General features: G+C 34.4%; 1 protein-coding gene across 1 annotated transcript; it reads right to left on the bottom strand.

The window, feature by feature from the left end:
* Positions 1-428: 428 nt before the first annotated feature.
* On the bottom strand, positions 429-2,396 carry LOC130732858 (AP-1 complex subunit sigma-1). The gene is made up of 7 exons (XM_057584860.1): positions 2,242-2,396; positions 1,767-1,853; positions 1,555-1,646; positions 1,332-1,440; positions 1,186-1,221; positions 912-998; positions 429-828 (listed from the first exon to the last, which is right to left on the bottom strand). Exons 1-7 carry the CDS (start codon positions 2,242-2,244, stop codon positions 757-759), a joined length of 486 nt encoding a protein of 161 aa, XP_057440843.1. The 5' UTR covers positions 2,245-2,396; the 3' UTR covers positions 429-756.
* Between the last annotated feature and the right edge of the window lie 10,723 nt (positions 2,397-13,119).

Genomic DNA, 13,119 nt, shown 5'->3' with positions numbered 1-13,119 from the left:
CAATTGACATTGTAAATTCACTTGAGAACCAAGAAGATTCTAATTCATTTAATTTATAGGTATTGTTTGAGCAACATAGACCCCTTTCATTTGGCCACTAGAGAAATTGCCTATTTACTATGTGTCACTTTTTTTAAAATTGGATGAAATATATAAATTAATAAATAAATAAATTAGAATGATGAGTTTGCTTTCCAAAGCAATGTACAACTTTCAGATTAAAATTATCACGATGAATTCTTATTACCCTTGCACAATAACATCGTTATAAGAACTAAAAATTGGCACTTTAACAAAAAAAGTACAGACGCAAATTATTTGTAAAAATCCGGTGTGATAAAAATGCATTTGACTTAGAAATTATGCTTAGTAACCAATAGAGGACAGAAATATGCACTCATCATTTTAGAATAATACATCAGAAAAGATAAAATTAATCAGCACTACTGAAATCCAAGCTCAAAGCAGAGGTAAAAGTATTCCTCAAGCAAATAGATCAATATGGGTAAAAACAGTTCACACACCCAGACTTGAAAGTTGAAACATCCAACGATCGAATTGCAACTCCAATCAAGAAGATAAAATGTTACTGTTGAGACCTAGTTTTTGTCTTTCTTTTCTATTGTACAAATTCAACTTGAAAACAATAAAATTTGGAGATAGACATGACCAATATTAACAGGAAAGATCCACACCTTGATCATGCCAAACATTTCTTCATTACACAAAATGCCAGCAATTGTAACACTGTATCTCTCACTTAGTTGCTTGTGCGATTATATTACTTAATGAACTGGCCTCCTCCTTAGCAGTCTCCACCAATGAATCCTGAATGCCGTTATCACATGAAAGTTGTTTAATAAAAACCTTTGAGGTAAAAACATATCTGAAAGAGAAAGACCATTGCATACCTGTGCAGCAATCAACCGGGCAATAGTTTTTTTGCTCGATTCCTGAAGCTCACCAGCAATTAGAAGTTCATCTAGTATATAGTAGGCCTTCAATGATGCAAAAACAGAGAACATATCAGAAAGGGCATTACTTGACCAAAATAAATGCCAGCTGACATGATCATTAATTGTTGCTCATTCAGGGCGGAACCACCTTGGAAGGATCATATAAAATGGTAACAAGTTAAAGGAAAATAAGTAGCCCTTGTTTTGGAATCATGAAATATGAACAAACCTTATGGAAGTTGAATATCAAGTCCAGTTCACAGACCTGTAAAATGAGAAGTGACCATTATCAAGTTACAGACACAAGAATCCTGATATCCTTCCTATAGTAAATGAAGCAGTATTTTCGAAACTCAAAGCTTTCAATAGACTCACACTGCCAAAGTACCGATCGAGAATCTCCACAAAATGATGAATCATTTCAAGGACTTCTAGCTCGTTGTCCTCTTCATCAATACACATGCAGAAATATAGGCTAGCATACCTGCAGCAGATATTCATTATAATTTAGTGAATTAGACATCAAGGTAACAGAAGAGTGCCTGGCAGAGGAGCAGTGTCATATGATTAAAATTTAAAAGTGATGTACTCTGAATACCTCTTATAAACAACTTTCTGTCCTCTCCACTCTACAAAGTTACAGAGCTTAGGTGCACGGCTAAGAACCATTCCACTGAGCTCACGGATTATCTAGAGAAGAAAATATGTTTGATAATGCAATGTGCTGAGCATGCAATAATCATAAGAATACCCTGAATGGAAATATGCATACAAGATTAAAAATGATGATAAAATGAATAAGGGATTTACCTTATTTCTTTCCTTCTGAGTGTAAGGTGAATACCATTTTGTGAGCCTGACCTTCCCTTGACGACTAATGAGCAGCACAAAGTTAATCTACATTAAGGAAGAGGAATAAAGCAAAGCATGTGGAAATCAGAAATACATAAACAAGTACTAGAGGCGAGCATCCTGATTAGTTTACATATCCTCCTCCTAGCATTCATCACAATTCATAAGGATGTGTTGTCTAATTTTTCATACAATTTTTACAAACAGAATGTTGCTGTGAGTTTATTGGGTGCAGCAAGCTTTAGGAGAAAACGGAATTTGAACATGAATCAGAGTACAGTATTAAGACATTGAATCAAGTCCGTCGAGATCATAGATTCGATTACATCACGAAAACTAACAACAAGATCTACGAATTACGAACACAGCACAGGAGGATACAAATACATGCTAAATTCAACCAACACAGATTAAGCTTAGATCAGAGGCTTACCATTTCGCTTGATTCGATTTCTTCTTCTTCTTCTTCTTCTCCGAGCCTTCGATTTTGATCTACTTTATTTTATTTAATTTTTAAGCATTTTTTCTTCCCCCAACTGACAGAGCACGGGCTCAAACATGGACTCGGCCCATTCCAACTAGTCCACCCACACGCCTTTCACCCTCTTCCTATTCCTAATCAGTTTTTTTTTAATTTACATTTTCGGTGTTAATAAGGTATTCTCACCGTCGATGCTCATGAGATTAATTCATCGCCTCACTGTAGGGAAAACCTATTAAGACAACTCCATGTCTCATTCATCATCTCCACACTTTGCAAGTTCATAATGTCCCATTCGGGGTGGGTTTTTGTTTTATGTTTTGAAATTTTTAAAAACCAAAACTAGTGTTCAGTTGTATAAATCAAGTTTTATTTTTTTTTGTAGTTTTTCAGTTTAGAAGGTTGTTCTCAACTTTGTAAATCCCTACTAGTCGCAACAATTATCAACTTTGTGAGTTTATGACAATGGCTGACAACGACGACATGATAATTAAGGCGACAAGTAGCAGTGGTGGTAGAGCTTTGATGTTACCTAGTGACAGTGAATTAGTGATAGTGTCGGCTGTGGTGGTGGAGGGTGGCGGTGACAACGATGATGGTGGAGTTGGTGGCACTGGCAGTGGTGAGGGTGGTGACCTAGGGTGGTGGTAGCCCCAACGTCTGTAGCGGTGGTGGTGATGGTGGAGGTGACTGTGGTGGCGGTGTAACACCCCCTTTTTCCCATTGTTTTATTTAAAAACGTTTATCAGAGTTTAAAAACATATCAAGGGAGTATTACACTTCTTCACGAAAACTCATTAAAATTAACACTAATTGTGTTTGAAAATTTATAAGTTCATATGCTTTCCAAAGAATGAATTATTTCTGCCAATAAAATTTCTAAACCAGCCAGATAATCCTAAGATGCATAAAATCACTTATTTAAATAGGTTTATCTTCCATGATATTCCAATAAAAATTCATCATACTCAGAACAGAATTTCATAAGCACATCGGCCATCAACAATACGACATCGCCATAATTTAGAAAATTATTCAACAACTTCCATAAGAAGAGGTTATAAAATCCTCTCAACCGAAATGTAAAAGTAACGTAAAGTATCTACCCAATATTACATTACAGAGCAAGACACTTATTTTATTAATAATAATAATAATAACATAAACTAAGACTCTCCGAAGCTACTCCTCATGAGCCACATCTCTACCTCCAGTACCTGAGCGATGTCGCATAGAACATCATTCCAACAGAAGGGTAAGAACTTACATTGTATAAAATATAGCATAACAAAGAGCAAGTAAACAATTCAGATTCTGCTTTATAAACTCTTGAAATTTTCTTTAAAATCTTAGTGATTATAATATTTGCTTTCAAGACAGTTTCACAATTCTTATTAATGTTTCGGAAAATTATAAGCTTTAAGAAGAATAATAATTCGACTTTACCACAACAACAAAACAATTCACCAACAAATCACCAAACACATAAAACCACTGAAAACGTGAAACTTAGTGTGTGAGATTCTAATGTATGCATGTGGTACCAATTGTTAACCTTAGCGGTATCACCGCGTCCACTCCAGACAGTTAACCACCAATGAAGTCCACGCCAGACTTCCAGAACCACTCCAGTTCTGGGACAAACCTCAGTTTTCCGATGAAAACCGACACGTTGCCTCTTGACTAAATGAAGTGTATTTCGTGCAAAAACTCATAAATTAAAACATGCAATTTGAGACCACTCCAGCCCCAAATATATAACATATTTTCTCACCAAATTTCATAACGGAAATCACACCAAAATTGCACAAAATAACACTTCAATATAATTATCAAATCATTCACTATTCCACCGATAAACTAGCAACACAAAATCATCAAATGTCTCATATCAATTACTAGAACTAGTTCCAGAATCAATCACAGAAATAAGCAGAAACATAGCAAACTTGCAGATAATTCTGCTACTAAACGTGCACTCCAAAAATTATGAAAATTTTACCAAACATAGCCTTATACTTAAGCTTTTATAAAAAATTAGTTTCACCCAATTTAGAATTTTGTAGAGAGAGTTATGCTCTCTACAGCACAGGCTGTTAGGGTGTCTGCGAGCAAAACAGAGTGAACTTGCAGATAATTCTGGTATTGAACCAGCAATCCAAAAATTATGAAAATATTACCCAATATAACCCTATGAGTTAGATTTCATACAAAATTAGTTTCACTCAATTCGGAATTCTTTAGAGAGATTTATGCTCTCTACAACACAGGCTGCTAGGGTGTTTGCGGGCAGAAACAGAATGAACTTGCAAATGATTTTGGTATTGAACCAGCAATCGAAAAATTATGAAAATATTACCCAACATAGCCCTATGAATTAGCTTTCATACAAAATTGGTTTCACTCAATTTGGAATTCTGTAGAGAGAGTTATGCTCTCTACAATACAGACTGTTAGGGTATCTACGGGCAGATCAGAATAGAATCCAATTTTCTCCAGAACCTCAATTTTGCTCACCACATGTTAACACTCAACACAGTCTCTCAGTTCTGAATTTTCAAAGAAGATGGGGGTTCCTTCATGTTAAACTCAACCTCTGTTATTCTACAATTATACAAGGTAAATTCAAACTCTTACCTTCTATGACACCGGTACAAAGCCTCCTTGACCATTTTCTTCTTGAAGATTAAATTTTAGGTTTTCTCCACCTTTTCTCCTCTCCTTCACCTTTCACGTGTTTCTCTGTTCTGCTGCTTCTCTAATCCTAATTTTCTGATTTCTCTCTTTTTAATTCTCTCATAACCCTTAAATAATCTTACAATGGACCCCACTCCCAACTACTCACTTAAAACCTAAAACCCTTATTTATCTATATTACATAATAACTTAATTATCTAATAAAATCACTTAATGACCTTATCATCTAATTAAATCACATAATCACCTAATCATCTAATTAAATCGCATAAATTATCAAAATACCATATAGCATAATAATAATTAAGATAAAATAATAAATAACCTAATAACGAAAAGTGGGGTGTTACAGGCGGCCTGTGGCGGAACTTGAAAAAAATATCAGAGGGAGCCAAAATATTATTTTAATATATGAATTAGTTTTTTTATTGGCAATGCACACATACACATGGTGATTGATAAATTTATTTTAGAAGATGTGTAATAAATAGTATGAAAGTTACTGTTAAGATTATTAATGATATGTTAAAAGTTATTGATAAAGTCTCAAATGGAAAAAAATGAAACAATGTGAAAATAGTACATTGAAAATAGCTGCAAATTAGACTCGATCCCTGGACCTCTAACAAAAAGAAAAATATACCACCCATTAGGACGAGCATAGCTATACAATATGATTGCACCGCTATATATATAATCTATAGTTTTGAACACAAAATATTTACAACCAATTCATGGTTTAAGATTTTTTTCGAAAGCGTGAGGGAGTCAGGGCTCCTCCCTGTCCACTCCTAGGTCCGCCTCTGGCGGCGGCGAAGGTGTGGTGGTGGAGGGGATGTTACCTGGAGGTTGTGATGATAATGGTGGTTGTAGCGACATGGTGGTTGTGGCGGAATTGTAGTGGTGGAGGTGGTGGTTGCAGTGGAGTTGGCGGTGGTGGTGGAGGTGGAAGTAGTGATGTTGGAGGGTGGACGTGATGGTGGCGGCACCAGTGGTGGTGGCGCCGGTGACAGTGGTGAAGCGTAATGGAGGTGGTGGTGCTGGATGATGATGGTGATAAAGTTACATGTTATTGAAACTAAAAACCATAATTACAAAACCTTGTTTTGTAGTTTTTAAAAACAGGTAAAAATGGTTTTGGAATTCAACAAAAACTCACTTTAGCTTCATTTTTGCTGAACACGTTTTGTTTTCAAATTTACACTTAAAAATCAAAATTAAAAACTGATAACCACCCGGAAGGGCTCCTAAGTTATCTTTAAATTTTGAAGCATCCTGAATTTTAGACTCCATAACTAATTTTTGATAGTTACTTTTCCAGTATTATGCATCACTTCAGAATATCTACGGTTGATATTAAGGTAGTTTATAATTAACGCTTCCAACGCTAATGACCTGGTTCTAGTTTCTAGAGTAGATCATTGCATTTGCATACCATGAATTAAAATCAGGTAGTTTAATTTAATTTTAATGACACTACACTACTACTTGAATCTAGTTTTCAAAGCCCAAGAACACCTACTGGATATGGATATTAGAATCATATATTTTATAATTAAGGTTGTCAACATAATACTACATATATAATACCTATTGTTTACCTACTTGTAGTCTTGTACACCAAGTTCTTCAGAAGTCAGAACCTAAATTCCCAAAAGAGTAATTATTTGAAATTAAAATTACATAACAAGAAGATTCTGCATGGCGTTTGCTTCAGTTCAGCGACACATAAGGGAGAAAGATTGGGAAATTTGATGAAGGAAGAGAGCTCACATGAAGTAGAAGCTTGAAATTAAATGTGCCACTTCCTTGGTAACGATAAAAGGGGAGGAGTAAGAATAAGAAGCAACATGAGATGAGGAGGAAGGAAGACGAAAATGAAGAAGGGACAATGAAAAGAGGGAATATGAGGTATTTTGAGGAGTATAAAGGTGAAAGGGGCTCTTTTTGTTTAAAAAAAAATGGAGTTGATAAGTGAAGGGATAATTAGGGTTGGCAATGGGCCCTGTGAGTGCGGTTTGACCATTTTCACGCCCTTACCCAAACTTAACCCTCAAACCCAAATTCATTATGGGTGCAAAAGTTAAACCTCAACCCCTGGGTTTCGGGTTACCCGAACCCAAACCCAAAACTCAGTGTGAGCACCGAATCGGTAAAAAAGCCAAAAAAATCGACCGGAAGCAACATGTACATAAGAGAACAACATGAGCATAAGCTGATTAAACATCATCATCATTCGAATACAAATGAAAAATATAGTTCATGAACTTAAACCTACTTAGTAACTTTAAAGAAAACCCTAATTAGTAACTTTAATAATATATATAACTATATAAGGGTTGTTAATTACATGCATAAGACTTCGAGTTTGGGTTTGGGTACAGGTTTAATCAATTTCACACTCAAACCCAAACATATTTTAAAATTTGGGTGGAACCCAAACACAAAGGGTTTGACCCGAAATTTCGGGTTATTTTCGGGTCAGACCCCACATGTTTGGGTTTTCCTGCCATCTCTAGGGATAATCAATATTTTTTTATTAAATTACTTTCGTAATTGAAATTTGGGTGCAGTAAAGTAAATGTTAACAATCTTTTTAAAAAGTGAAACTTTTTTGAATCAAACTTTCTACTTATTGTTAAAAAAAAACTTTCTACTTAGAATTCAAACAACCTCTTTTTTTCAGTATTTCATTCATTAGGTGGCAATGGTTGTATTAAATAGGCTTAATACATCAGAAGGCCCCTGAAATTATAAAGGGGATTAGTTCCAGGGCCTGTAAAATTTTTGCATCAAATTGGGTCCTTAATTTTTTTTTTTAATTCAATTAAGGACAAAGTGTGTCTAATGCTGAAGTGACTTCAATTTTAACCTACTCAGCTTTTCCACGTGGCATTTGGAATTATTTTTTAATTGAAAAATTTTAAAACTTAATTTTTTAATTCCAAACCCTCTCAAATTAACCCCAAATCATCTTCATCAAAACCAAACTCATGTTAATTTTCATTAACCTAGTAAAACCCACCATTGTGTTCAACCCCAAACCAGAACAAGATTTAAAAAAAAAAACAGATCTGGGATAGAACAATATTTTTCAGCCTTCTTCAACCTTTACCTAACTCCATCTCTCCTTCAATCTCTGATACGTCTCCCTCTCTCACTCCTCCATTGAACCTCATCTCATCTCCTTCACAAGCCATCCCTCAACAACCACATAAACCCATTCATTTTTTAAAAAGCTGAATGTATTTCCATGAAACCCAGTGCAGAACAAACCTCCCACTTCACCATCAAAGCAAGAACAACCCTCAAGCCTTTCCTCCGCAACCAGTCGCCACCAAAATCAAAAACCACCATTGAATCTCTACACCCACATCACACAGCAGCTACACACACCCGACTAAAACCCCACTCGTTGATTCGAACCACCCACTTTTCCCAATCTCCATTTCAACCACCATAAAGCCTCACTGCAGCCAAATCCAACACTACCCTCAAACCGTACCAAACCCAAAACCGTACCAAACCCTACCAATATCCAATTTCTTGTTCTTGGTGATGGAGGAGGAAGGAGAGCTTGGTTTCTTGTCTGGGTTCAATTTGGAGATGGGGAAGATTTGTAATTGGGTTCAATTTGGGGATGAAAGGGTTTAATTATGGATTGTTATAATTAGATTATTAGGTTAGTTTATTATTTAGATTATTAGATTGTTTGGTTAAGGGTTTATTAGATTAGGTTTTTATTAAGTTTTTATATTTTTTTTCTAATTAAATAATTGAGTTGGAATTAATTTTTTTTAATTTATTAATTAAAAAAAATTATAAAAGCCACGTGTAATTGATGACTAGGACAAAATTGAGGTCTGACAGCATTTGACCTTAATTGAATTAAAAAAACTTTCTTAAGGACCCAATTTGATGCAAAAATTTTACAGGCCCTGAAACTGATTCCCTTTACAATTTCAGTGGCCTTCTAATGTATTAAGCCTATTAAATATCTCATCAGTTTAGGACAACATTTATTATCACGTGTGACTGCCACCCGAACTTCCCACTTCAAATTTCTTAATTGTGTTCAAATACTTTCACAAAAAATAAAATAAAACATTAACAATATAAAATATTTTCAGTATAAAATTGATAACGTATTCCATAAAATGATCTCAATATATAACAATAAATAAACAAATTTACCGTAATGGCACTCATAATTAATAAGACATGAGTTGCCCGTCAAAAAAAAAAATAAGACATGAGTTTACGGAATATGGACAGTAAAACAGTTTTGTACTATGAACAAGGGTTGTTCGCCGTTCGGTTTCACCCAGATTCGGGCCACAAACGTGGGTTATGTCGGGTGGAAAAAAAATTACCAGGCATGCCACCGTCCATTCAACGACGATAGATAGTTCAGATTCGGTTTTGCCGATAGACTCATGTGGATTTTTCACTCAAAAAAAAAACACAAGCAGGGAAGATGAGAGGATGAGTTCGAGGCAATCAAAAAAATCTTAACAAACAATTAAAGACTAAACTATCAATTCCAAAACAAAATCCAAATATTATGTTAAGAAAACAATGTTACAATAATCCACAAATTAAAGTTTTGAAACAGAAAAGGAGATGAGTGTGAGAAGTAATCGTTTTTTTTTATAGATAAATGTTAGTTGTTAGTAAATTAGTTTCTCCTATGGGTTCGAACCTTGGGTCCTCCACCCTTCATTTCCCTCAACCCTTATGTTCTCTAACTCTTACAACTTGAGCTAACCATCGGGGACAGTGAGCAGCAATTGTAAGTTAAAAACTTACAATGATAACAACGTGATCGAAGGCGAGGATGACGATTTCATGTAGATCCACCACATGTTATTCGATTTGGAACGACATGCAAAAAAGTTCATCTTCTTCGATGAAGGAGTCAACTTATGAGAGACCTGATCTTGGTGAGGTGACTGGAGAGACTTGATCACGCCTCTAGAAACTTGATTCGCACCTATGGAGATAGGAATAACACCACAAAAAACCGAGATCGCATCGCTAGAAGGAGGTGGGGCTTGGTGCGGTTGGGAAAATGAGAAGATCGTAGGCGACTATGTTTAGTAACATAAGTGAATGGGCCATGTGGAGAGCAAGGAGAAGAGAAAAGAAGTAGTTGAGGCGGTGGCAGCTAGGGTTTGCAATGGCTGGGAAAGGGAGAAGTGGCGGCGGCGGCTCAAGTGTTTGAGTGTGAGGAGGGGGAGTGAAGAGGTGGCTCTAGGGTTTGAGTGAGAGGAGAGGGGAAGAAGAGGCGACCCTTGAGACTTTAGCGAATAAAGAGTGATAATTAGGCTTATTGTATGAAGAAAAGTGTGAATGGTCTTTTTTTATTGCTATTTGAGTCGGTTCGGTTTGTTTGGACTCAAATCAAACCCGACTTTCATCATCCGAAAAACTTGCAGCTCGACCTAGCGCACCTAACAATGCAAAATAAAATGTGGTTTTGGGTCGGTTGCATTTGGATATTATCAACCAATCGCAACATGCCACGTAGAGAAAATAATAACTTTTATTTTCAATTTTAATCAAAATAAAGATATATTTTCTGATGTAATGGAATTTAATTAGATGAATGTGTAGAATTTGTTTATACATATTTTTTTTTTGAAAACTGCCATATATTAAAGACTCAAACCACCGGCGTCGATGCCAAAATATCACTATTTACAAGCGACACAACAACTAGGGGAACATCCTCGACCCAAACCCGTTGGCCGAAATAACTTTCTTTCCTATCATATGCGAAATATGTATTTAATCAAATAAGTTGAAAAAAAGGAATTATGCTTATCAAAATTAGTGTTTATTAGAATAAGTGCTTATCGAAACATTAAGTATTATGAAACAAACATACATTCACTCATATGTGTAGGCGAACACTAATTCTTACACTTCATAGGCATTTTTCTATTATAAATAAGTATCAAGTTCCACTTTCTTGGTCCTCACACTCTCTCACGCTTTTCAAACACAATATCACGTTGTTTCTGTCTCTGCGAGTTTACCGTCACCGTGCGAGGGCAAAACAATGGGTTCCATTCGATTTTCCAAAGAAATTGACGAATCTTCTCTCTAGCTTAGGGCTCTAGTAAGAATCTCGTTCGTTCATTGTTGATGATTTTTTTTGAAACATGTTCATGATTTGATTTGTTTTGTCTTTTGTTTTGGTGGTGTGGTTCTGTTCTTGAATTTCTAATTTCGTCTAATTGCAGAGTTGAATTTCTAATCTTCATTCATTCTGAATTTGTGATTTAGGGTCCTGCTCTTGAATTTCTAATTTCTTATAATTGCAGACTTCATTGATTCTTAATTTCTGATCTTCTTTGCAGAGGCTTCCAAGAACCCTACCCCTAACAATCAATTCCAATTCTAAAACTTTGGTACTAGTGCTACCAAAGGGTCAGAAATGGGTTGTGGGTTTAAAGCACAAGGAGATGATATTGTGTTGCAAGGTGATGCTTGGGATAAATTCATGCAAAGATATCAGTTGGAAAACCATTACATGATGGAGTTCATATCCAGAAATTCTAATTCTGAGATATATGTTCACATCTATAATCAGTTAGGATGTGAAATTGATTATGCTGATGAAACAATTGAAGATTTAGAGTCCACTGTTGCTGGACCTGCAAGTAAAAAACAGAAGCTAGATCATACTTCCAACCCTAAAAGTATATTACTTTACCTTTCTTTCATTTTCTGATTTTGTTTTGAAATTATCATAAATTTTTATTTATTTAAAAATCAATGATTATTTTGAAATCAGAAATATAGTTATATGTTAATTTTCAACAAGTAAGAAAAATTCATCTTAAAATTTTAATAAGAACTTATTGCCGTGTTACTATCGAAAAGAAAATGTAGCATTAATTAACACTTATGAAGGGAAAAGTAGCAACATATTTTTCTTAAAAATGAAAGAAATGGAGGAGCTTTTGTTTTTTTTTTTTGAAAGACAAAGAAAGAAATGGAGGAGCTTTTCCTCCCCGTGTTGATTTAATACTGCCAGACTCAAAAGAATAAAATGACATAAATAACTTAGCTTCACATTTTATACATGTTCATTCATGTTATAATTATTTACAAAATTAAAGGATAACTATTATTTTCCACAAAATTTTCTCAATATTCATCATGATATAAAACACACATATATTACTTTTCAACATGGGAGAGAAAATCATGTCAAATGTCAACAACTATTCCAACAAGTATGCAATGTTGCTGTCAAAAAAAAAACAAGTATGCAATGTTTATTACAATTTATAAAATTTTAAATCACTTATTTGTGCGACACATGCTTTTATTTATTTCTTCTAGGAAAAAAAATCAACAACACTGAACACACAATTCTTATGAACCTATCATGCACAGATGATTGAGAAAAAAGTTTAGTTCACAAATATGAAACACACTCAATATACATTGCAAAAAGAGTTAATTAAGGACAAAATTTACATGAAGTTCTTTATATCCATTTCTTCAAATTTTCGAATTATTTTTTTTTCAAAAATAGAAAGATATTATTGCAATAAAACTACATGAAAACACTCCTCTCATAAAATATGTCATACAAAAGAACCAAAACAATAAACTAAAACCACACTAGACAAAGTGCATAACCTTCATAGTGCTTAAAATCCCTTAACACAAAACTACAAGTTTTCACATTGTGTAATGACATGTGTTTATTTTTTTTATAATTTAACTATTAAGTCTTAATAAATATCATTTATTTTTAAAAATAAAGTCCTCTTGTCATTGTTTCAATGAAAAACTTGACAAAATAGAGATAATAAACTTGATCTAAGTTTTTCCCATCTATCTATAATCTATAATCTATAATCTATAATCTATAATCTATAATCTATAATCTATCTATCTATCTATAATATATATAAAAGCAGAGTTTCTGCAGCCTTGAGGGCAAAAGTGTAATTCAGTAGATCATTGAACATAAACTTGAATTTTTCCATGGACAAAGCAGTAAATCTCAATTTAATTAGTTAAAGATGAAATCCTGGCCGTCCATAGCCTTCAATCTTGGCCATTTGATCTTTTTTTTTTTTCAGTTCAGAGTTGTGTTTGCACTTTGCA

The sequence above is a fragment of the Lotus japonicus genome, chromosome 1 (assembly GCF_012489685.1).
Source record: "Lotus japonicus ecotype B-129 chromosome 1, LjGifu_v1.2".
NCBI lineage: Eukaryota > Viridiplantae > Streptophyta > Magnoliopsida > Fabales > Fabaceae > Lotus > Lotus japonicus.
This window is presented reverse-complemented; position numbering and strand designations above follow the sequence as displayed.

Bases quoted from the DNA above. Each gene is read 5' to 3' on its own strand.
- LOC130732858 (XM_057584860.1), bottom strand. The intron at 1,647-1,766 runs GTAAATCCCTTA...TTTCTTCTCTAG, and splicing joins CTCAGAAGGAAAGAAATAAG to ATAATCCGTGAGCTCAGTGG. The intron at 1,441-1,554 runs GTATTCAGAGTA...TATCTGCTGCAG, and splicing joins CAGAAAGTTGTTTATAAGAG to GTATGCTAGCCTATATTTCT.